At 38.1% G+C, this 24,284-nt stretch overlaps 1 protein-coding gene across 3 annotated transcripts in view; it reads right to left on the bottom strand.

Moving 5' to 3' along the window:
- Positions 1-341: 341 nt before the first annotated feature.
- Positions 342-24,284, bottom strand: part of LOC146454504 (uncharacterized) — a 55,445-nt gene continuing 31,502 nt past the window's right edge. For all 3 annotated transcript variants that reach the window (XM_085095278.1, XM_085095276.1, XM_085095277.1), the window contains exons 20-42: positions 23,805-23,993; positions 22,754-22,932; positions 21,437-21,566; positions 21,221-21,313; positions 19,837-20,002; positions 18,626-18,857; positions 17,367-17,397; positions 17,053-17,186; positions 16,217-16,317; positions 15,385-15,528; positions 14,925-15,120; positions 14,105-14,253; positions 13,278-13,472; positions 12,636-12,793; positions 12,169-12,286; positions 11,263-11,352; positions 10,702-10,797; positions 9,035-9,124; positions 8,306-8,458; positions 6,947-7,199; positions 5,771-5,940; positions 3,172-4,110; positions 342-1,360 (exon numbers count right to left, since the gene is read on the bottom strand). In XM_085095278.1, the coding sequence (XP_084951404.1) occupies positions 1,080-1,360; positions 3,172-4,110; positions 5,771-5,940; positions 6,947-7,199; positions 8,306-8,458; positions 9,035-9,124; positions 10,702-10,797; positions 11,263-11,352; positions 12,169-12,286; positions 12,636-12,793; positions 13,278-13,472; positions 14,105-14,253; positions 14,925-15,120; positions 15,385-15,528; positions 16,217-16,317; positions 17,053-17,186; positions 17,367-17,397; positions 18,626-18,857; positions 19,837-20,002; positions 21,221-21,313; positions 21,437-21,566; positions 22,754-22,932; positions 23,805-23,993 (4,287 nt within the window). In that variant the 3' untranslated portion in view covers positions 342-1,079. The remainder of the gene's footprint in view (positions 1,361-3,171; positions 4,111-5,770; positions 5,941-6,946; positions 7,200-8,305; positions 8,459-9,034; positions 9,125-10,701; positions 10,798-11,262; positions 11,353-12,168; positions 12,287-12,635; positions 12,794-13,277; positions 13,473-14,104; positions 14,254-14,924; positions 15,121-15,384; positions 15,529-16,216; positions 16,318-17,052; positions 17,187-17,366; positions 17,398-18,625; positions 18,858-19,836; positions 20,003-21,220; positions 21,314-21,436; positions 21,567-22,753; positions 22,933-23,804; positions 23,994-24,284) is intronic.

The raw sequence follows: 24,284 nt of genomic DNA, 5'->3' as shown, positions 1-24,284 counted from the left end.
AAAATGATGAAAAATGTTCAAATAGAAGAGTTCAGCTGCCAGCCTTAAAACAAATAAAGAATACATTTTTTATTATCATTTTTGTAGTATCCCTGTTTGATTGCCACCACAGACCAGTCAAAATTCTTTCAAAATACTACTTATTATATCTGCATTTTTGGATGGTTATAGCTTTTTGTGTTAGAGCACGCTTGATAAGTAGATAAGTATTATTTTGACACAGGGGCTGCTTTCTGCATGAGGAAACACACATCTCTTTGATGTTAATACCACTTGTAGCTCCTGTTTTGCCAAATGTTCAAAATGTTTTGCCTCGCTCACGATCAGACAAACGTTATAAATCAATACAAACAACTTGTATTTTATTATCGTTCAAAATAATAACATACTTATATGAATACTTTTTATGCCTATACTGGTTACAGACTGTCACTCTTGCCTTTTAACATAGGTGGTAATAAGACGTAATCAAAGAATGTGTTGATTTTAGTAGGATTTACGGGGAAAAAAACTTTCCATTGCACATATATATATAACCCAAACTAAGTTGAGTCTTGAAGATATCCCAGAAGTATCGCTAAATCAGTTTCCGCCCAAGGTTGTCTGTGTTAATATAAAACATACGGATAAATGAATTCCACATACAATACTATTTTTTTTTGTTATAAACCTGGTTATTGAATAAGTATATAAAAGCAGCTTGTTGGAACTCAATGTTGTCGTGTTTGGCAAAAGCCTGAACAACTTTTGTTCACTATTTTTAAAACATCTAGTTTAAGTCTACATACAGCCTTTTACATAACTTTAAGGCTTTCATCGCGAATATCTAAAACGATATTAGAATAATTGATAATGTAAGCAAAGTTCTAAACAACGGGTATTTTTAGTGGAAAGGAAATCAAACGTAACAGACTCCTTTCTCTTCAAAGGTAAGTTAATGTCACAGTTTTTTAAGCATGTTCGACAACTCAAAGCAAAGGCACTATTAATACGACCATGTTCTACAATGTTCATTTTTGTATTTAGTGGGAAGGAAACTAATCTTTCCGGACGTTTTACTCTGCAAATGCACGTCATAGTCACAATTGTTTAGCCATGGCCGACAACTCAAAGGCGCCATTAATGCGACCGTCTTCTCCAACGTTCATTCCAGGTGGATGGACAGGAAAAGTGGGATTTACTTTACGTCTATAAACGAGCTTCCTTATTACCAGTACCGCAATCAGAAGCACCAGTATTCCACCGAAAGCTGAAGAACCAATCACAATATAGTTGTGGGCTTTCTGGGGTACTGCTGTGTGTTCTGTTGGGACGCCCGACGAAGCAAGCTGAGTTGTACTTTTGAAATCACCACTGGTAGCTGCATAAAGGAAAACGTGAAAATAAGAGCGTCAGCGAAAGAAAACATAAGCAATAAAAAAAATGAGAGTGATGGTATGTTTTCTGAACTTGGACAAAAGGCTGAGATTGCTGAGACAATGAAAGCTGATTTGAAATTAGTTTTACTGGGCAGGATTTACATGCTCAAATGACTCAAATAGAATCCTGCTTAACCAGGAAGAGGATTCGTACTAACTTTTCACGCTCCAATTATTTTCAATTATAAAAACAAAAGTTATCAAACTTGGAGACTTTTCGCAAGATTTATCTAGTAGTACTTTGGTATTATATGACTTTCATCGTGTAAATGGAAGTTTTCAAAGTAAAAGAATTTTGACAGGCTTGTCGGTTTCTGGCGTTTCGAAGATTTAGAAGAAACGGATTTGTCCGAGATGCATGAGTCAAGATCGCAGCTGTTTCGAAATTAGATAATAGAAACCGGACGTTAAGCAAGCACTAAGGTAAACCCCCAAAAAATCCACTTAAAAATATAAATCAGTACGTTATTTGAACTACTTCGCATTTACTCCAGTTGTTTCTACTTGTACAATGTGGCCGAAATATCCAGGAACAGAATTGATTAGAATGGCGTTCAAGTTAAGGAAGAGAATAAAGAATTTACTGTCATGTGCTCACGTTCCCCATAAAACCTTGAATTTGGTCATTTCATGCACTTTATTGTTTCGTAAATGTAAATATATGAAACATATATTTTGAACTGCGGATGAAAGATCAAATAGAAGAAAGATCCTCGCAGTTTCTACGCAACTTAAGTAGTTGCGAAAAGAAAGGCTGAAAAAATTTCAGGCTTGAACGGGATTCGAACCCATGACCTCTGCAATGCCGGTGCAGTGCTCTACCAACAGAGCTATCAAGCTAACTGGGAGCTGGTCATATTGTGTGCTCGTAATATACCTGTGAAGGATGAATAAATGAATGTAAATATATGAAACATGTATTTTGAACTGCGGATGAAAAATCAAATGGAAGAAAGATCCTCGCAGTTACTACGCAACTTAAGTAGTTGCGAAAAGAAAGCCTGAATTTTTTTCAGGCTTTCTTTTCGCAACTGCTTAAGTTGCGTAGTAACTGCGAGGATTATTCTTCTATTTGATTATTGTATCGTCTTGGGCTGCGAAGAAATATACCAAAATCTAGACCGTACGTACAGGCCAGTTAATTTATCTTGTTAAATCCTATATATTGTTTTACGACGTTCTGATTGCCTTTCCCTTAATTAGTAGCTGCTTAAACTCTCTAATACATAAAGCGATCCTCATTTTTCAAAACGTCATCGTCCCTTTGCCAACCCTAAAGGAAACAGTCTTGGACGCACTTGTTCACATAGTTTCAATGTCCGGGAAATGACCGAGACTGGATTTGCACCCTTCCTCGACCTCCGCCGTTCGACCAACTACTAGGCTGGGGAGTTCAAGAAATAACAGTAATAATATTGGAGAAATACGTGAATCACGTTTGTTCTCTCCATAGATAAAAACTTTGCCTTTTCCTTTAACGTCATGCACGTTCAACTAAAACAAGAATATTCCGTTTTGCCACAAAGTTGCAGTGAACAGAGTGCTTTACTTGTGAAGAAATATCTTTGCCACTCCCTTAACTGAACGTGAACACTGATTGGATTTTTCCTTCAGTTTCAAAAGCAGCAGGATTCTATAACATAGTTCTCATCGACAAAGCCTGTTTTCTCAGAACTTTGTTTATAATTACTTAGGAACTCGCATTTAAATTGCTAAAAAGGAATTTTTTCATCGTGTGCTTTACATTATTTACCTGAATTTGCAACTGGCCCTGTGATTTCAAAAGAGTAGCTTTGTGTTTCGTGCACAGTGCCCTCAGTGGTCGTTGACGTGGTCTGAGAACTAGCGGCATCTGTCGGGTGAGTTGTTACGTGCCCTGTGGGCAATTCTCTTATAAAAACAGTTAAGACTGTCTTGGTTTTACAGGGTGGGCTCGCACTGTCCTCTGCAGTAATGGTGAGGTCATACCTTGCACGGGTGGGAGTGGAAATGACTGTAACAATCCCACTTTTAGGGTGAACTGAAAACGCATCATTATGTGAAATATTAAATGTTATTTCGCTGTTTGCCTCACTGTCCAAGTCTGTTGCCGAAACCTTGGCAACCAAGGAACCAGGTTTTATCTCTGCAGAAATCTCGATTCTTTCCAAAGCGAGCTGGCTGAAAGTCGGGCAATTGTCGTTCTCATCGGTAATTGTTATCTGCACGACCGTGCTTGTAGATCTCTGTGGAACACCATCGTCTGAAGCAATGATGGTAAAATTGAACAAGAACTCCTTTAAAGTTTCGAAGTCAAGCTTCAGTAAATTGTAGACTTTTCCTGTTTTTCCATCTACAGTGAAAATACTGCCAACGCCTTTGTCATCGACCATGGAATAAAATACGTGGCCATTCCTTCCTTTATCAGAGTCATTGGCATGCAACTGTAAAACAAGACTCCCAACAGGGGTATTCTCCGGTATGGTGGCATTGTAGTGTGGCCGATCAAATTTGGGCGTGTTGATATTTCTGTCTGCCTTCTGATCACAATATTCCCCATCAAAGGACGGATAACACAGGCAAGTGTTTGGAAGGATACAAAAGCCTTGACCCGAACAGTTATTTACAGCACTGCAATCTGGAATGTTGCACGCGGGACCTGACCAGGATGAATTGCAGCTGCACAAATCATATCCAGTGCATGTTCCGTGACCTAGAACAATTGATCATCCCTTTAAAGCACAACTTAACGTAAAACAACAACAACAGCAATCAAATATAGCTGCAGCTAATCAAGTTGGTTAGTGAAATTGAATAATTAAAATAAAAACTTACAATATCAGCTGCAATATACAAAACATAACCGTGGAATATATAGAGGATATTACATGACCGCGCTGAGATACGAGATTTCTCTTCGAGTGTTGAAATATAGTTCACGAGTGAGCGCAGCGAACGAGTGAAATAGTTTTCAACACGAGAAGAGAAACTTCGTATCTCCAAGCGGCCATGTAATGTTCTGTTTATTATATAAACACCAAGGAAATACCAAATCATTACAAAAGGCGTGATTTATTATGTAACCACAGCAACGGTGATCTTTTCACGTGTGAAGATATCATGTTTTCGCGCGAAAGCTTACCTGGTATTTCATTGGTGTTTATATAAAACAATTATGTTTGACATAGAAGTAGGTACTTAGATTTAGAGTCTTTTCAAACAGAATAACGGTATAAAAATTGGTATAAATTGGATTTACCTCCATGACGAAGAAGAAAGGATGACGTCCATTTTAAAAATAACAATTTTGCCAAGTTTATAACTTTTGTCCAGTCTACTTACAAAATAGAAGTGCAATTTTGCCTTGTTGGTGTTTATCGAGTTTCTTAGTTGTGGCTAGACTACAGTTGACCCTCCCCTTGCGACCACCTCTCGTAAGCGACCACTTTTCCAAAATGCCAAAATTTCTCCAGACGAATCACTATAGCTTGAGCCTCTCGTAAGCGACCACCTTTCGTAAATGAACCCGACCACTTTTAGAGATGAAAGTTTCCAAGTTTCTTTTGTTTTTTACTTCCCATAAGTGACCAGTTGTCACATACGTCCTGATATCTATGCCAGGTCGGAAGTTGGACAATCTGCCTTTGGGAAATTATCATATCATCACAGTACATTCTTGGTTGGTACAGGGGTCATGGATGTCCGGCATGAATGTCACAATCGGAGGTACAGGGTTTCCCGAAATAAACTTGGTCCTACCGAAATAGGCTAATCCCATTCGCCGTATTAGGTAATTTATCACAGGCAAACCTTCAACTTGGATGCTGGCTACTGAAAGTTATTGAGTGAGTTTAGGTGAGAATTGGCGCGTATGGTTAAACTCTGGAGTTACCTTACGCTAATAAGCTCAAAATGTAGACCCTTGTGATCTTGCCTCTCGTAAGCGAGCACTTAAGCTTGACAGTTTGGGTTGTCGCTAATGGAAGTTCGACTGTAGTTACAAAACGTTATACACAAAAGTTAGATATTATTGGTAATGGGTAGTCCCGGAACTGCTGGCGTCTTCTCTGGGTTTTCGGTAACACGATGTTTCGGCGATGCATGTCAACATGAATATGCTGCTAGTCATTGGGGCTACCTGGGCGGAGTGCGAACGTTACAGCCCCGTGTTGGCCTGACCCAAGTCAAGCGATGGCTCAGTAACACGATGGATGGTACCGCCCAGGCCCATCAATGCCAGGAACATCAGAAATGTTTCTTAAGCCAGCTCTGCTCCCCGAGGGTGAGAGAGTTTTTAGAATTATTGACTTTGTAGACAACATCGTTCCTAGAGAGGACGAGAGAACTAGTCTACCAGAGCAAACAAATCTTACCAGAACAAGAATTGAGAGTTTCACAGGAGTAGTTACTGCAGTTGGTCCCATTGAAGCCCAGCTCGCACTTACAGAGCTGGGCGTCTATGCATTGGCCGTGTCCAGAACAATTGTTCAGTGTTGTGCAGATGAACTGACTGCAGTTAGCACCAGTGAATCCAGCGAAACATCTATTGTTAGAAAGGTACAATAGCAAAGAAGCGATTAACGTCAAAAAGTAAACGCGAGAAATCAAAACATTGGATTTCTCGCCATCACTGAGAGAATTTCAGGCTCATCAATCGATCACTGAACCTTTATTTAGACACGATAAGAATTAAAGCTATGTAGCTTGTGGGGTCGTTTATAAACAAAACTAGATGATTAAAAAGAAAAGATATGTAATTACACAAAGTTTCGACTAAGATAAGTTAAGAGCGCTAAAGATCAAGACTAAAACTTTCTCAAAAGAACGACCAAAACATCTAAAAATTCTTACTGTACAAGTTACTAAAACCAATATCTTCAATCATATTCAATTCATGAATGCTCTTAATAAAACTTCCTAGGGATATTGCCTTGCAGCACTCTCCCGATAGAAGGTTAAATAGTATTGCCCCTCTGTAGGCTATTGGAGATTTCATGATGTTTGTTTTAAAAGATAAGGTGAATACTATGTCGTTAGACTAAACGTCTAAAACAAGAACCTAGTAATACACTAAAAATCAAAATTTCGGAACTATAACCTTTAGTGTTCAAAAACGTCCTCTGAAACAGTTTATTTCAGCTCCAGTAATTTCATTCTGAACAGTAATTCGCGCTCACCGATAATTTTGCTGGTCAAACCCTAACAAAGATCCTTAGCTTTCCTCTCCAGAGCTTCGTTTTAGTTTCTCTTATCTTGTAGCGTTAAAACGATTCTTTCATTTAAGACTGAATTTCACTTCTGAGGCTGAGTACTCGCCAAAATACGAGCATAACGCTAAAATATTTGATATTTTAGCCGATGTGTCTTCTCCGACTTTTCGTCCATCTGTGTGTACTCTAAATGATGATAAATTTTAGCCAATAATAGAGCGAGAATTTTACTGTTATTATGAAAACCACATTTTTTTATGTCTGGAACAGCTTATATGTGGAACGGCAACGCAGTTTCGTATCGACTCACTCTTAATAAAAGAAGTATAAGGGTATTACCTGCATGATTTTTTTTCTGCTTCGGATGAAACACAAATACCGTGTCCACTGCAATTAGCAAGCTCACTACAGTTGGCAATGCCACTGCAGTTGGCTCCAACGAAACCTGGGTAACATCGGCACATGTTACTGGACACACAAACCCCTTTTCCGGAACAATGATTGAGAGCTCGGCAATCAGGCAGAGAGCAGCTGGCTCCAGTCCAGCCATCATCGCAAGCACATTGGTAGAAACCAACACATCGACCACGTCCTAGAAAAGAAACAAACAGACTAATCAAACAGTTAATCAATCAACTATTCATTCATTCAATCAATCAATCAATCGATCGATCGATCGATCAATCAATCAATCAATCAATCAATCAATCAATCAATCAATTAATCAACCGATCAATCAATCAATCAATCAATCAATCAATCAATTAATCAATCAATCAATCAATCAAACAATCAATCAATCAATCAATCAATCAATCAATCAGTTAATCATTTAGTAAATTAGGTAATCAATTCATCCATTCATCCATCAGTCAATCAACCAATTCAGTTAACAAGCACGCGGACAAGCTAAGAAATTTTTCAGTCAACAAGTCAACTCAAATAGCCAACACACAGTCAGTCGGACGCGGATGAATGGTGTTTGTCCACTACAAAAAAAAAAAAAAACCTGCCATTTATTTTCCTAATTCATTAAAAAAAAAAACATTGCTGGTCGAAAAGTATTCCTGTCCTGTACGGGTCTTTTTGTTTTGCTTTATTTATTTGTTTTTTTTTTTGTCTCAATCTCATTAACGCCTAAATTGGTGATAAATACGAGGTGCCAGCCTCGGCAATTTTCGCTCAGATGACCATTTTTAGTGATGATCAAAACAATCGGTCTAGAAGATGCTTCTTGGAAACGTAATCTTCTTAGAACAAACATATAAACAAATTAATATATCACTTTATTTACGTCTCATTGTATTTAGCGCAGAGCACAAAATGGGGACACTCAAGATCAAATTGGAATTTGGAAGTGTTGGTTTTTGAGGAGAAGGGAAAACCGGAGTTCTCGGAGAAAAACCTCTGGGTGCAAGGACGAGAACCAACAACAAACTCAACCCAAAGATGACGCCAAGTCCGGAAATCGAATTCGAGACACATTGGTGGGAGGCGAGTACTCTCACCACTGCGCCATCCCTGCTCCTCGCAACATAACAAATAAAACCTTCGAAGTTTCACTTTTCGGCTAATATTTGTGTTAAGAGCATCGAATTTCCACGGGGCAACTGTTCAATGATTACCTTGTAACCAAAACAGACTCACAGACTCTGTACATGTGTATACAGGCAATAAGAAAGCTACAAATCCACGAACCTGAGCAGTAGTCTAAGTGTTCACACGAGTATTGCGTGCACTGTTTTCCAGTCCAACCTTTGTCGCAATTGCAGACATCAAAATCGATGCAGAGCCCTTTGCTGGAACAGTTGGAAACGTTGTGGCATGTAGGAACGATACTACAGTCGGGACCTACAGTTTTGAAATTAATCCATGAGAAGGTACGAATATATATACCTCAAGAGAGTACTCGTAAGAAGACCTTTCTGGAGTTTAAAATGAGCTCTTATTGGGAGCCTTTTTTGGAGTTGAAGTTTCTGGTAGACTTGCGTGGAAAGATTGTGATGGTGGTTTTGTTTTTTACGGTTTCGGGGTTACGTTCTGGGCATTTGGACGTTTTACGTCCTGTTTCAGCCTCATAGGTTTTGTTTTTGGTCTAACAAATGATTACCAGTAATAAAAATCGAGGCTAGTCATCAGTAATTATTCTACGGCAGAGCGTTTTCTGTTGGAAAGGTTTAGAAAGGAGGTTTTTCAAGTTTACGGGATCGAACTTAGCTATTTAAAACTAATGCTGTTTTATGGAATAATTTAGCTAAGTTATAAGTTTCTGCAAGCTGTAGTCCTCAAAAAGGCCCTCATTTTTGAGGTTCAAAGTAAATGACCTCAAATATAATGTTATGTGCATGACAATCTCCATGGGAGAGTAATAGTAAATTGTTTTGCTTAAAACAGATCTGCGGAATCTTTTTCTTCTATATGCTTTACCTAGATATCCAGGGTGACACTGGCAAACATCTGTTGTCTTACAGATACCCTGAGCAGGACTGGTACAGTTGTTGGCGTTATAACATGTAGCTGAAAAAAAAAAAAAGATATAGACTGAAAAATGGTGATTGTTTGTTAGGATGTAGAGATGGTGACAGTAAATATGATTATTCAAAGGAGCACTGTCACCAATATTTTTGTGTCACTCGGGATAGTAAACAAACAAATGGTTCATTTTTGTTAACAAGAACCATACTAGTATACAGAAGCTAGTATTAACCACGTTTGGCTGCGGATGGCTTGGATGTAAATGGATGCAACTTTTTTTTTTCAAGTTCTTCCTGTGTTTTGATCAAAACGTAGCAAAATCGCCGTGGCAGCGTCTTCCAGGAGAGCAAAAAGGAAGTAAAAGTCGCGGTACATCACAGAAGTGTCCTTCAATGTACGTCGCTATCCAACTTTTGTAGGAGTCCGAGTTCTCTTGTTCCGAAGGACGAGGAAACTAGTAATAATTAATATTTGTGGTGGATAAATTTGTTCGGACCAAAACTTTCTTGGCTTTAGAATTCTAACACCAGGTTTCCAAAGTAAGTCCTTGTTAGAAATAACATCATAATAAGTGTTTGCATAATGAGAAAAATAATCGAGCTCCGGATGGGATTTGAACCCACGATCCTCCGTGATCAAGTCGGTTGCTCTAACCACTGAGCTACTGGAGACTCCATGGTGAGCAAGGGTGAAATGTGGGTCTTTCACTAGAACTGAATCACGCAGTCCCATAGTCAAATCAATATAGGCCCATATGACTCATAACTGCATCGCGTAGTCACATTAAGGCATATCAAACAGGCACATATGACTCATAACTTCATTGCGCAGTCACATTAAGGCATATAAGGACTGTACCTCCTATTGGTACTGCGCATACATTCTGCACATCTTGGGATTGTCCGAGAACCGGTGACTGATTTAAGAAACCTGTTAAAATCACAATGCCCTTGCTGTTCCACAGATTCTTTAAAATTCTCCATCTCCTGATATCCAGCCGACATAAATCTGGCATCTTTGTTACGGAATATGAAGTTTACATTGCATATAGCTTCAAAACCAATACGCCCAGAATCTAGCATACCCAACATGTCGCCTTTTTACATCACTCCCTTTTTAATATAGAATCCAGGGACGAGGGAGTCACTAATCAACAGTAAGAATGCGTAATCCAAAAGCTGCTGAAGTGCGAATCAGATGTTCTTAACCCGTCGAATCAAAAATACGTAGAATTCAGAGTGATGACATTGTTACCCAGCATCAACAATGAGGAATCCCGGACCAATTCCCCTCTTAATACGAGAACGTGGGATCACGTTAACTATCCCTCCAACTTGAAGGGACATTGTCACGACGATTTTGCTGTATTTTATAATGAACTTGGAAGAAGAACTTTGGCCAATGTTTTCAAGTTTCAATTCTCTTCCATCCTAGCCAAACATAATTAATACTAGCTTCTGTGCTTTAGCAGAGTTATTTTTAACAAAACTAAACCATTATTTTAACTACTCCATTGAAATAAATGCGTTTTTTGGCTTACCACAATGACCCCCAAAATCGGTGACACTGCCCTTTTAACTTCTTTAACATCTTACACTGTTCACGGCTTTAGTACAAACCTTTTTTGTCACAGCCTTTTCCTTCCCAGCCAAGAACACATTCACAGAATCCTTTTACGCATTTTCCATTGAGAGCTGAACAGTTTGAACATGTACCTGCAAATAAATTTAATTAAGTGAGTTTTATGTCAGCATCGAAGTGATTTTAATAATGATAATCTCTCACAGACTATCATTATCCTTACAAACTGTATCATTATACCTATGCCGCATATTAAGATAATAGGAAGCAGGGCAATGATTTGCAATCTAGCGAGTGGGAAAAATTACAGGCTAGGGTGTCGAGACAAACAAACATGTCTAACTTAAATTAGTCTGGAATTTAAAAACGACATCGCAGGCATTAACACATTAGGCATTGACTATTTAAAGGATGCTGTCTATTTTTTCATCAACAATCAGTTGACAGATGTTAGTAATTCATGCAACAGAAAAAAGAAATTAAATTGGTGTCAATTATTTGAGCTTGTTATTCGCATTATGTATTTGTTGTGATGCCCTGTGAACTATTCAAAAGAAGAATATTGAAAAGTGTTAGATGACTGAGAAACTCCAACGTACCTTTATCACAACGGTTTCCGCTCCAACCTTCAAAGCATCGACAAGTTCCATTAATACATCTTCCTTTGCCAGAGCACTGGTTTGGGCAACCTATACAGAAGAAGAACTTCGTAATAGATATATTTTCTATGTCCCCCTTGTGAAGTTTATTCTCTTACCAAAGGATCACTCTTGTAGATCGAAGTCAACAGATGGTACTGGATTATCGCAGTGAATGGGATCGCTAGGTTAGTCACTACACACACACTGGGTGTTTTTAATCCTTATAAATTGTGTACCGGATTTTAAGCTCTTGATCCTGCTCTCTGCAATACACTTCTAAACTGAATGTAGTGTAAGAATTATTGTAATCTGAAGGCATCATTGAAAAAAACAAGTTAGTAATCATCATTCCTATTTTTGCACCCTCCTGCTCCACTTTGGGAAACTTTGAGTTGTGGTTTAGATACAAGTTTTAACATGCTGTCATTAGAATCAACCAAGGCGTGTCATAAGAAAAGACATGAATTTTGAATTGCGTTCGCCGATTGTGATACAATTCAAGCCACTAAAGCCTTCCTTTCCCACAATTATCAGCATTATTACACAACTTCATTGGTCTCTTAGTGACAACGGTAATTTCGAAGACGAAACAAGAGAGCCGGCGGAAAAACAAAAGTAGATGACCTTATTGAAGTACAATCGTCTTCTCTTTTGTTTGGCTGTGACAATCAGTAGTTAGACATTAAGTTTCGAGCTTAATTATAACGGATTTCCTTATGGTGCATAATTCTCAATGGAGACGCAGGTACTTGATTCCGAGTGAAGGCACCAAGGAAAAAAGCATAAACAAACAAACAAACCAATAAACAAATACACAAAGAAAAGAAATAAACTAATTAATTAATATATAAGGGGTTAACAAACCTCGCTTGAATCCTTCTTGATCAGTGAAAGTAGTGTCGTTAGTAATAGCGACATCATAAATACAGCTCTGCAAATCGCTTTCGGAAATTCCTAGAGACTTGCAGGTGTTTGTTGCTGTCTGTGCAAAAGTAAAATGAAAACAAACAAAACAATTTTAACAAGCTTAGTATCAGTCGAATGGTCCTCAGATCCATTTTCCATAGCTGCATTTAACGCAGACTTAAAGGAAATTAATGAACGATTGACGTAAGCTAATACGCATTCGTCATGCGTCATCATTTATGTGAAACAAAAACCCTTTCATTTGATTCTTCTGATGACGTGTGATAGCTACCAAAATATGATCAAAATTCAAAACAGTGATTAAGCTGATTCATTAAGTCTAAGGTATTAGTTGTCATCCATTTGAGGGCGTACATATATCAAGTTAACCTTTCTGAAAGACACGAGAATTATCAACTTCTTACCTCTATAACGGACTGTGAAATTCCTTGAAGTGTGTATATGGGCTGGAATGATGGATCCGTATATGACAGGTCCATTAGATCCTCATGGTAAAAGTTCGATGAATTCCAAGACCAAGAATCACAAGTCCCCGATCCACTATGACAGTCTTTGATTCTCCCTAAAAACAACCGTTTAATAATGAAACTTTTGAACCAGCAGATGACCTAAGTCGGTGCTATATCATTTCTAATTACATACCCAATCTGAAATGAGTGTAAACATTCTGCAGAAGTGGGAAAATGAGCGTGAACAACCATTTTTAGTCTTAGGAGTGGAGGGAAGGGGGTGGCACACTCTTCGTAACTCTGAGAGTATTAAGGCTATGGCAATGACATCCTAATAAGATAGTTGTTTTGAAATAGAATTAATAATGAAAAAAAAAACAACAGAAAATCCGAAATTTGTAAGCCATCATGATCTCAATTTCAAAGTTACATCTTGAATGACACTTTTGTGATTGAAAATTGTTGGAAACGGACCTCTAAAAATACAGTTGCATTGGAAAAATGATGTGGTCATCTTATCATGAGCATTGGGCGAGTCGAGTTTCCGACAGGAATGAAACCCATGACCGTTATATAATACCAAGCAATGTTGCTTACATGATTCTGCAAACTGTATGGCGTCCTGGTAAGGCGTCCCATCGGGTCCCACGAAATCGTTTGTCGCATTGTTGTCCATGAACCCACACAGTCCCTCAGTATGGCCCTTGTAGGCAGCAGTGGGCGAATAGAAAACATTCAGATATTGCCTCTTCATCACACGACTGTGCCGAACGTCTATTGTGATTGTAAGACCTGCAAACAACACATAAGCCATTCATTTAATTAAAGCGCTAGGGTATGCCTTTTAAACGGCATTTTATCGGTGAAGGGATTCTTTATTAATCCAATTCTGAGTAATATCACACTCTGTCCCTTTCCACTCGTTCGCGTACGCTGTCGTGGGCTTTTTGAAGGGGGCTAAAGAAACAATTTGCTATTCACACAGCGACAACCTCAGTTTGTTATCAATTTCGTCATCACTAATGACCTCCGTACCTTAACCACAAGGGGAATGAGGACTTTAAAAATTTTGTAGGCATTTATTGAAGCAATTTTATTCTCGTGGAAAATACAAAAATGAAGATGACGCCAATATCAGCTAATTGTCGAAACCCCTGCCGATGCTTTTAGTTCGTTTATTGGACGACAGTATGGCCGATTTGCTTCACTAAACATAGGGTAAAATCTTTCAGGTAGACGACAGTGATCCCTGTTTTGTTTTAGGAGTAGTTTCTTCAGGAATTTAGTGATATGCGTGACAGAATCGCGAGAAAAGACGCTATGGTTTATTGTTTGGCTAATATTAAATGTTTGGAGATAGCAAGGCCGCAGAGTTGATATATAGTAATTACATATATTCACAATTCAAGTGTCAAAATAATTACCTGTATTATACTGTAGTGAAATGAGTATGACACTATTCTCGTTAGGTTCAGAGGTAAACCGAACTTGACGATCTAGCAAGACCGTACCATTGTTGATTTTGATAGCACTTGTAGCATTGGTGGCAAGGGGTAAGGGGACTCCATCAAGCCTGAAAAGTAAAACAGAAATCAGTAAAGGGGTAATAACTGGAGTATGCTGGTACAAATTTAAGACCGCAGAAATGGTGTCCAGATGCAAATAGGTAAGTGTTTAAATTGCTAGTCATTCATGCAATACATCCAGCCATTTACTCCTAAACAGCGCATCCGTCATTCCCTCAATCAATCAATCAATCAATCAATCAATCAATCAATCAATCAATCAATCAATCAATCGATCGATCGATCAATCAATTAATCACCCAATCAGTTAATTGATCAATTAAGCAAGCAATCGACCAATCACTCAATCATGATCAATTAACCAAATGACCAACAAGTCAATCCGTCAGTGTTTAATCAATCAATCAATTAATCGATCGATCGATCAATCAATCAATCAATCAATCAATCAATCGATCAATCAATCAATCAATCAATTAGTCAGTCAGTCAGGCAGTCTCTTTACTGCGGATCACGATGCTGCAGCCATAAAGCTACAGGGGAATTCACGGGAGTCAAATCATATTTACAACGTAACACACGTCTTGCAAACTACACAAAGTGTCCTGTTCCTGGTAATTAATGAAAGTAGCAATAGTAACGGTTTAGCTCAGTTGCATTCACTCTGTGGCAATAATGACAGCCACTTCACTGATATGGAACACATACAAAACCTCACCTAATAATGGGTTGCTCCTGAGAAGAATTGGCCTTAATTGTCATAACTGTTACAATGCTACGTCCAGCTTTCATTGCTGCGCCGCCAATCAGTGAGGCCCTTTTATAGTAGAAAAATCGAAACTGGAGACCGAAGTCATTGTAACGGCTTTTGCAACCCCAGAATTCCCCAATGCCAAAAAAATCGTACTTGACACCTAGAAGGAAGAAAATATTTTTGAGTACCAAGCACTAATGGGACTTACAAGTGAAGTATACATTACAAAAGTTAATATTCCAAGATCATGATAAGAGAGGCGGTTTATCTCCGTTAGGTGAACAGTAAAAGGGACAGTAAGTAAGTTACCTTTAGATTGACTCTCCAGATACTAGACAACTAGATTTTTAAAACTATAATGGAAAACAAGCAATATGTTATGTACTAAACGCACAAAGTTTATAAAATAAATCCATCTACAGACCATCTAAGGTTGCCAAGTGCGGGTCCCCTCCACCAGAAGCTGATGCACTATCGCAGAATGGACCTCCCCAGCCTCCTAGACAACGACACGCTGCTCCACAGCTAGGGGTGCTCTGAGGTAACCCATTGCCCGAACATGTTGAACCTGTGAATAAAACCATTTATCAAATTCCTAAGTTGCTATAAACGTGGAAATTCCTGCCTCATCTTGAATACTATGAGATCAGTTGCAGATGAAATATCACCTCAGGTAAACAATTAACAGTAAGACCAATTTTTTGCCGAAAAATATTTATGAGAAATCGCAAGAGTCTCGAAAGGTTTGATAGTGTTTACCACAATATTAAAAAAGTTATAAATAGTCAAAGTCGGCGCTGGCACTTTGTGCTCCCACATTTTCAGCCTAAATAGGGTTAAGTTTTGTACCCTTTCTTTTTCAGGGAGCAATCTGTGAGGACCAGATTTCCAAAAAAAATGAACTTTGTTTTTTTTTTCAGCACATGATCCCTCAGCCAGTATACATATTAAAGTGTAGTTTCAGATACAATAAGGTTTTTTGAGTAATTCCAACTGCAGTTTTATGAGAATCACCAAGTGTTACCCCAAACGTTCCAAAGGACAAGGAAAAAATTAAAAAAGTAAGATAAAATCAACTCAACTCGGGCTCAGAGTAAATGCACATTTTCACATTAGCACCAAATGTTTTCTAAAACAACTCTGTTTTATATTTCAAAGTGACGAACAGTCCTTCGAATCAAAATTTTCTGCGAACTTATAGCAGCTTGTAGATGATTTCTCTTTAATGAGCGCACGTCATTTGTGATCGATTCTACCTCTGGAAGGCCAAAAATCAGGTTGAGAACATCCAGGTCCTTTCCTATTCCCAGCACAACAAGGTTCTTTGCCGCATGGTGGTCCCGGGGTCTTGATGCCACTGGCAAAATATAAAGAGATCTCATGCGTTGTCTCAGCAGGCAATTAAAGGTGAAAATGTACAGTTCATATCGTATAAAAGCAAACACATGCAAGGTTCGTTTTACAAATTTTAGTTTAAAAACTAACTGGTTTTGGGAGACTTTCTAAGATCAGGGTGACGGAAGAAGGGACAAGGGATCGAACTTCATGACTGAGAGTGGTAGCTGTCTACGTTTACAAAGGATACCATGGAATTTTGGTATATGTGCAGAAGGCTCAGTATTGTTTACTATCAATTTTGAATTGTCAGTGATGAGGTCACACATTGTAAGAGTCAGTTCATTTTCAAATCAACCATTTTGGATCCCCAATTTTCACTGATGTTTTTCATGATATCGGGAAATCTCCTAAATAAATCAAACTTAACCAAAAAAGGTTTGCCATAAAAACATCAGGTCCCAAAAGCAAAAACCTAACATTGCAATATTCGAGATAAATTTCAGTTAAAAGTAGCAACGTAGCGCGCTTTTATACTTACGCCATACAAGTACCCTCATCTTTCTATCCCCAAATCACCCCGGGCCCCTCGCCCCTTTTTAGTTCTATTCACAACAGGTCGGTGTCTACGAAACACCGCCACAAACTTGGCAACAGAAAGTTATGTTTGCCTGAATATATCCGAGGGTAAAATCAACAGGATCGAGTGGTCTCATTACCAAACAACTGAATTTGTTATTATCAATTAACAGCTTACCTACTACCACGATGACCACCTCCATGCCCGCTTCCTTGATTCCCACTGCTCTTTTTATCGGGACGTTTATAATCGTCCTTGTCTGGTTTTTTACTCGGTTGTTCAGTTGGTGGTGATGTAGGCCCCATACAAAACTATCATTAACGAAAACGGGAGACTTCGTTACTCTGACGCATGACTATTCAAAAAATAATTAATTTTGATTAAACGTTCCAAACATACGCTCATATAGCTCCCATATAGTTCTCATATAGTTAAAAAAGGAGACGCCCATTGTTATTTGGCGAATGCATTTGTGGTCACTACAGCCTTACCTTATTTCGAGGAACTGGACAAATACAATAACTGAAATACAAAGAAGTAAATAAGCTTCGTAAATTACGTTAAAGGAAATGACTGCCCAACTTTAAAAGTTTTAAATAACCTCTTAGGTAAACAGTAATTTAGGAGACATCAATAAAGTAATTTTCAGTCCCGGCGTGATCTTCCTGTGGATTTAGCGATAGGTTCCACGCTCACACTTTTGTGAATAGGACAGATGTGCAGCTATTGAACTATGCACCGGACCTTATTTAGCCTTAACTTTTCTGACTTCCTGAGTTTGGAGTAGTGATGTTGGACGGAGAGTAACCCCGTTTAGTAACTTCAAGGCCGTTCAAGCTATTGCATTAAACTTAGAGAGGGAATGTAATCAAAACTGTTTCCTTTAAGGTCCACAAATTGGGATAATAACGTAATATAACGTTAGAGTTACGTCATTTGAGCTGCACAGCCATCATCTTCCATTTCTTCTCTATTGATCTGAAACCTCTAACAATTTTCCAGATTGGCATGCCCCAAGCAAATAAAGGAATACTAGGACGGCTTAAAAAAATGTAGATGAAACAAAGGTTGGTAAAACACGAGTATAATAGTCTCATGGAAGCATCAAGCCAGGTAGTGAGGCAAATGGACTATTAGATACCAAATTTGAATTTTAGGAAACGTCACCAATTTTGGTAGTGTGTGCTATACAATAGAACTCCGTTTGGGAATTTGAGCTGGCAGGATTCTATTATAATACTAAAGATGAATGAGTATTCAAAGCGAGAGTGGGGTTTTAGTACCCTACACTGGCTAAAAAGGGTTCAGGGAAATAAGGAACCAAATGCATAGTTTATAAACGAAGAGTACATTTCATTTCGAACTAGTTAAGGTGACCTCCATATTGCACCCCTTATTATCAGCAAGAAAACCACAGCAACATGGATTACAAGGTGACTTATGCGGTGTGTTGTTAATCGGAATCCTCTGAAAAATTGGCATGTGAGCTGGAATTGAAAACCGTGTGAGTGGCGGTTACAAGCAACAGGAGACAGTCAAGCTGTGTTTTCAAGTGCTTGGACTTAAAATAACATAGAGATTTTCAATCGCTCGATCAATACTATCTATATCGTATTCAGTCTACAGGCTTTTCTTGGCTCCATAACGGTGTCGATGACTCTCCACAGATTTAGAAATCCATGGATATAAACCTTTTCAACGATATAGTTACAGCAGACAGTTCAGCTACATAATAAAACGAAGCAATTACCTGGAAGTCGTAACGCGAGAATATCCAGTTCTGAAATTCAAGTCAAAATGCTTTCCAACAAATCCAACTTTCACACCACAGATTACGTCAGAGAGCCCATAATAACCCGTAACCTCAGCTGGTGTTGATCTTTGACAATCGTCGGAGGGGTATTTTACTGACATTCCCACTGTAAGCGGTGCATTCACATAAATCGATAGAGAGAGGTCAACGTATTTCCTAGCTTTTCCAACTGAAAAGAAAGAGAAACAAATCAGAAATCGAATACGTTGTTGTTAACTTTATTTAAATTCTACAAGCAAATTGAAGATAAAAAAGTATCAATAATTGCTAAGTTTTTCTAAAACACAAAATCTACAGCTTTGAGTTACGGTAGAACGCTCTTTATCTGCATAAGACTCATGTATGAACAACACCTCCTATTGGCCCAACACCATAGTTAGGGCTTTTGTAGCTTCACTCCCTACGTTCTCTATATCATTGAGCCCCATATTCTTTTGGTCATTTGAAATACTTAGATCCATCTTACCTTCTACACAATCCGCATCGTTTAATTCATAAATAATAATAATAATAATAATAATAATAATAATAATAATAATAATAATAATAATAATAATAATAATAATAATAATTAAATAAATAAATAAATCACTTTGCCGCGCACTAATTGGTGACACTTTCCAGGTCGAATTGGAAATATGGAAATGTTGGTTTTTCAGAACAGGGGAAAATCTCTCGGAGCAAGGACGAGAACCAAAAACAAACTCGACCAACATATGACTCCGAGTTCGGGAATTGAACCCGGGCCACATTGGTGGGAGGTGAGTGCTCTCAACACTTTCCCATCCCACTCCCCCGAGATTTTCAAGAGTTAAATGATGGGTAACTGGTAATAAGGAAAAAACAAAACAAAATAAAACAAACAACATAAACAAAAACAACAACAACAACAACAACAAAAATAAAAAGAAATAAACAGTAAATGACATTAAGGCACAACGAAGAAAATAAACCCAGGCCATGGTGGATTAATGGCCAGTTACCCCTAACGTGGGGTTAAAGAAACAGCAATGATATTTATGAATTATTTGTTACATTGCCAAGGTCGAAACGTAAAAGGTCCAATCTTAGGTTTAATTGCGTTTCATTAGAGTAATCTCATTGTGGTATAATTCGGTCTGGCAATTATGTACTAAATTTTTACTTACATAGCTTTTTGAGTGGACTAAAGAACGATGTCTTCATCAGTCTACCAAGCCATTTTGGTGCTACGGGAACTTTTATTGAGATCCCGGGTGTCACTGTTAACTGTATTCTTGCTCCTGTGTCTATCTTTGTCTCTGATCGATCCCAGTGTGTGTACAGGCCCGAGACCTTAATAACCAGACATAGGTAAGAAGTTTATTCGGTTTCTTCACTCCCAGAGCCAAGTTTTTAACTACAGTGGCACATCGTTCATTCTTCTTAACAATTAAATTATGAACTCGAGATCTCTATCGCGTGATAGCTGATAAGGGCGCAGCCCGAATCAGCTATCACGCATAGAAATCGAGAGCGAATAATCTAATTGTTTTACTCCTGGTTTTAGTATAAATCTGCTAGTCGTTCAAAACTATACAAGTAGATTATCTATATCCTCATCGCAGACACTTCGAAAACGCGGCGAAGCGGCCGCCATTTTGTTGAAAACCGCTACTCACTCTATCACAGAATAGATAGCGAGTAGCGTAGCCAATTAGAGAACGGCATTCGTGATAGAACACTAGTAGATTTACAGTGTACACTAATAGCGAATAGATTTTAGTGTAGTGTCAAATGATGATATCCTACATAAAGGAACGAGACACAAAGAGAACCGAGTTTAATAACCAATCAATAAAGATTCTTCCAAAATAGTTTTGGCCCTCCGTTTTGACTTACCCTTTTTTACCTTTAGCTTGAAATTAGGCTTTGAAATAACTTTAAAAGAGCGAGATGGAAACCTCGATTAACTTTTAATCGTAGATTGCGTTTATCGGCTTTCGAACATTCCGCCCCTTGTTTAATGAACAGAATTACTTTTCTTCTCGTTTTAGTGCTCTTCTATTGGTTATAACTACTTTTCGGTCAGTCTTGGTTCCTTAATGAATATGTTTTGGGGAAATCCGGAAATCAAAGATATATAGCGTATCCAGGATGGCCATCCGTTGGCAATCATGACGTAACACTTATTACTGCTAGCAGTGGACCTCAAAGATAACGCACTGTTTATCCTTCAGGATGTCATTTTCTTAGCAGAATCTGCCACTTCCCTTCAGCTAAGGAAGACGAGTAAAACTAGGTCCAGATATTTTATCAGTTCCTATTTTATTTTGTCCTGTACGCCATTTTACAGCGGAATTATTTGCATTCTGAATAGATACGCATGAACTGGACACTTTAGGAGTCCAAACGTTGGTCAGCGGGGGTGAGATACTGAGATAAACTGGATACTCAGATGCAGAGAAAGACTGAGGCTCCGTTTAAATCAAGACACAATGACCGTATAAGTAATAACCTGGTTTGTACTAATGAGTGACCGTAAGCCTTAAATAAAACCTTACAATCACCTACCGTGTCAGCAGTTGAATGACAACCATCACTCAGACGACATTTTCCTCCAAGCGCGACCCTACCACCAGCGGAAATTGAGTGACGCAGATTCCCCTGAAATTAAGACAAAGACGTTTTGAGTCATTTTGGAACTTCGCTGTATAGGTAAGTTAGACCGAGCGATAAAAGATGAAAGTATGGGTGTTTCATAATTTTTGTATTCATAAATATACTCACTTTGACTGCGAAATATGCATTCCCCGTTAACTCCAAGAATATTCCTGAAGGGATAGGGATCAACCCAAGGCGAATGCTTTTAGTCCCACCGAGCTGCTTCCGTCGCATTGGATTGACATGTCCACTAAAGCTGCATCAAACAGTACAGTTCATGCGTTAGACATTCTTCCTAGTAGACATTAGATCTATTGCGAATGAACAAATCTGACGGGTTTAATGCTATAAACAATTGATAAACAATTCAAACAATTTTATTCCTAGAGGTGCTAAACTTAACTTGACTTAACTCAACCTAACTTGACATATTTTGACTGTAAATATACATGTCGTGTTTTAAATTTCTTTCTTTCAGTTACTGTAATATTACCGTAATTCTTTCGCCAAAGGTAATAAATAAAGGTATTATTATTATTATTATTATTATTATTATTATTATTATTATTATTATTTTAATGATCTCGTGCTATCCCAAGATCCGTTGAAAAGCAGGTTTTGTTTTCATTGTTACGTCATTACCATCAAGGTATCTATATTTTGTGATGACAATAGGCCATTTTCGAGTTGCTGTGTACCTCATTATAAACAAGGCTAAGTACAAAGCTTTACATATGTAAAGCAAAGTTTTGTTTGTATATGAATAAAACTAATTTTTGCAATAAAAACTTTGTCCTTAGCCTCGTTTTTACAATGGAACTCGGAAATGCCCTTTTATTCTACGAAAGCCATTGTAGACTATTTGCTCACAGGAACTTTGCATGGTAATTAATTTTTTTTTAGCTATAAAATATGTCTGGTCAAGTCATTTCCGTATTCATTTACCAATGAAATTAAGCAATAACATGAGCATATGTAGGCATCTGTCTGACTTTAGGGTTGTAAAGAGAGTAAGGAACTTATATCTTAAATTTGTGCCATGTTTGTTCTGTTCGGCTGTTGAGATGTTGCGACATTTTTATTTCTTAGGATGCGTGATCCATGAATATATAAAAAGACGACTGCATGTATGTGAAATTAAGGAGGGTCTACTCTATTTAAAGACGCCCCGTTTGTTAGAGTGACAAAACGCAAATAAGCATGTTTATGAAGCTGCTCTTGACTTTTAGACATAGCAATACTGATGTAAAACATACCAGGCAAATTTTGATAGAAAAAAGAAATAGTCCAATGAAATTGCCAAATTGCAGGCCAAGAGAAAGTGAATCTTAATTATGTGTATACAAAGTGGTACTTCCGAAAACAAAGTGATAAATTCAATATTTGATAGTATTGTTTAACTCATTGATATTAATTAAGTCATTGCGTAGCATTGCAACAAACCTTAAACCAGCGACAATTCTCAAATCCACAGTAAAATCTATTCTCCCCTCCAACTCTAAACCAACGTAAGAGTCAATTACTTCCCAGGAATACCACTTTTTCTCGATCTCAATGGAAACAGTTAAGCGTAGAGAGGCAGACACTTGGCAATCGACTGCAGCCCCTCGATCCGATACCAGCTGTATATGTATTATAAAAACGAAAAAGAAAAACAAATCAAACCAACAAGCAGACAGAAATAACTATCACAAGAAAACAACATCGAAAAAAACAAAACAAAAACAAAACAAAACAAAGATTACTTGAAAGTCAACTTGACGGTTTTCACGAGGTTTTAAACAAATAGAAAGATTTAGCTTCGCGTTTACGGCTAACGTCAAACGGGAAACGTCAAGCCGCTGTTTGTTCTAAAATGCATAAACTTGTATTTCTCGTACTCACTTCTCTCTTTTTCGTATTTGCTCGATAGCTGTCGCTGACGGGTGGAGATAAGCTTAAACCAAAAAAGTTTCATTATTTTTCATCAAAGAGAAAATTTCAGCCTGGCGTTTGCCGTTTGTCGTAAACGCCATCCTTAATCTCTCTAATAAAGAGAACAAAATCGGCGGCTGCTCGAACAACATGACACGACGGCTTCTTACGTCATCATTCCATTTTCACCTACTCTTACTGTTGTACAGTGATGCGACATACATTTCCCTCTGCTTAAATTACCCTTAAAGATAGTCGCCAGGAATTGTTAGCATTAAAGATGCAAAGAGCAAACCTTCACGCTTACGTTATAGAAAAAAAAGACAATCAAATAGCCAGTTTGGCGAATTCTGTTAAAAGTATGGCTTGAGCATTTATGTTTACTTCCCATGTCTTGTAGTCCTCAGATTACTGACTTGCCTTTAGCTTTAAGCCAGTGTTTAATTTCTAGATTACACGAACTCAGCCTTTTGGACCTCTTTAGGGAAACCATTAGATTAAACACTAATAAATGAGGTGACCAGAGCGCTGAACTAATTTACTGAAGCGTGCCTTATAGTAGTGATATGATTGTGATTACCCTTATCCTTCCAGACTTTCCCTCAAAATTGATCAGATCAGCTTCGAAGCTAGTCGAACGCTTTTTTCGTCTGTGGTGACTTTGTAGTCTATGTACTTCTACGGCTGTGCTTACTGTTCCGTTCGCATCAAACTTCGCCGATATTACTTCAACGAGGAGATAGTCTGTGTTTGAATGTACGTTAACCACCTAAAGGCAGGTTAAATAGAAAGAGATGTAAGAACTGAGTTGACAATAGATAATTCATCGCTTTACATTTTTCTTTGAGGTCATCTTTGTATAATCACAAGGAGAGAACGATACAACATATGGGCCATGACATCTTAGTAAATAGTAAATGTATGTTATTGCTGTAATGAAGGATTAAAGAAAATGGGGGTGAGGGGGGGGGGGGGGGGTGAGTGGAGCAATTCAAAGAATGGAGTAAGCAAAAAGTTTGCACAGTTATTTCTTCGCCAACATTGCTTTAAGCTATTTTAG

Source organism: Pavona decussata, unplaced genomic scaffold (assembly GCF_977016875.1).
Source record: "Pavona decussata unplaced genomic scaffold, jaPavDecu1.1 SCAFFOLD_300, whole genome shotgun sequence".
Classification (NCBI taxonomy): Eukaryota; Metazoa; Cnidaria; class Anthozoa; order Scleractinia; family Agariciidae; genus Pavona; species Pavona decussata.
This window is presented reverse-complemented; position numbering and strand designations above follow the sequence as displayed.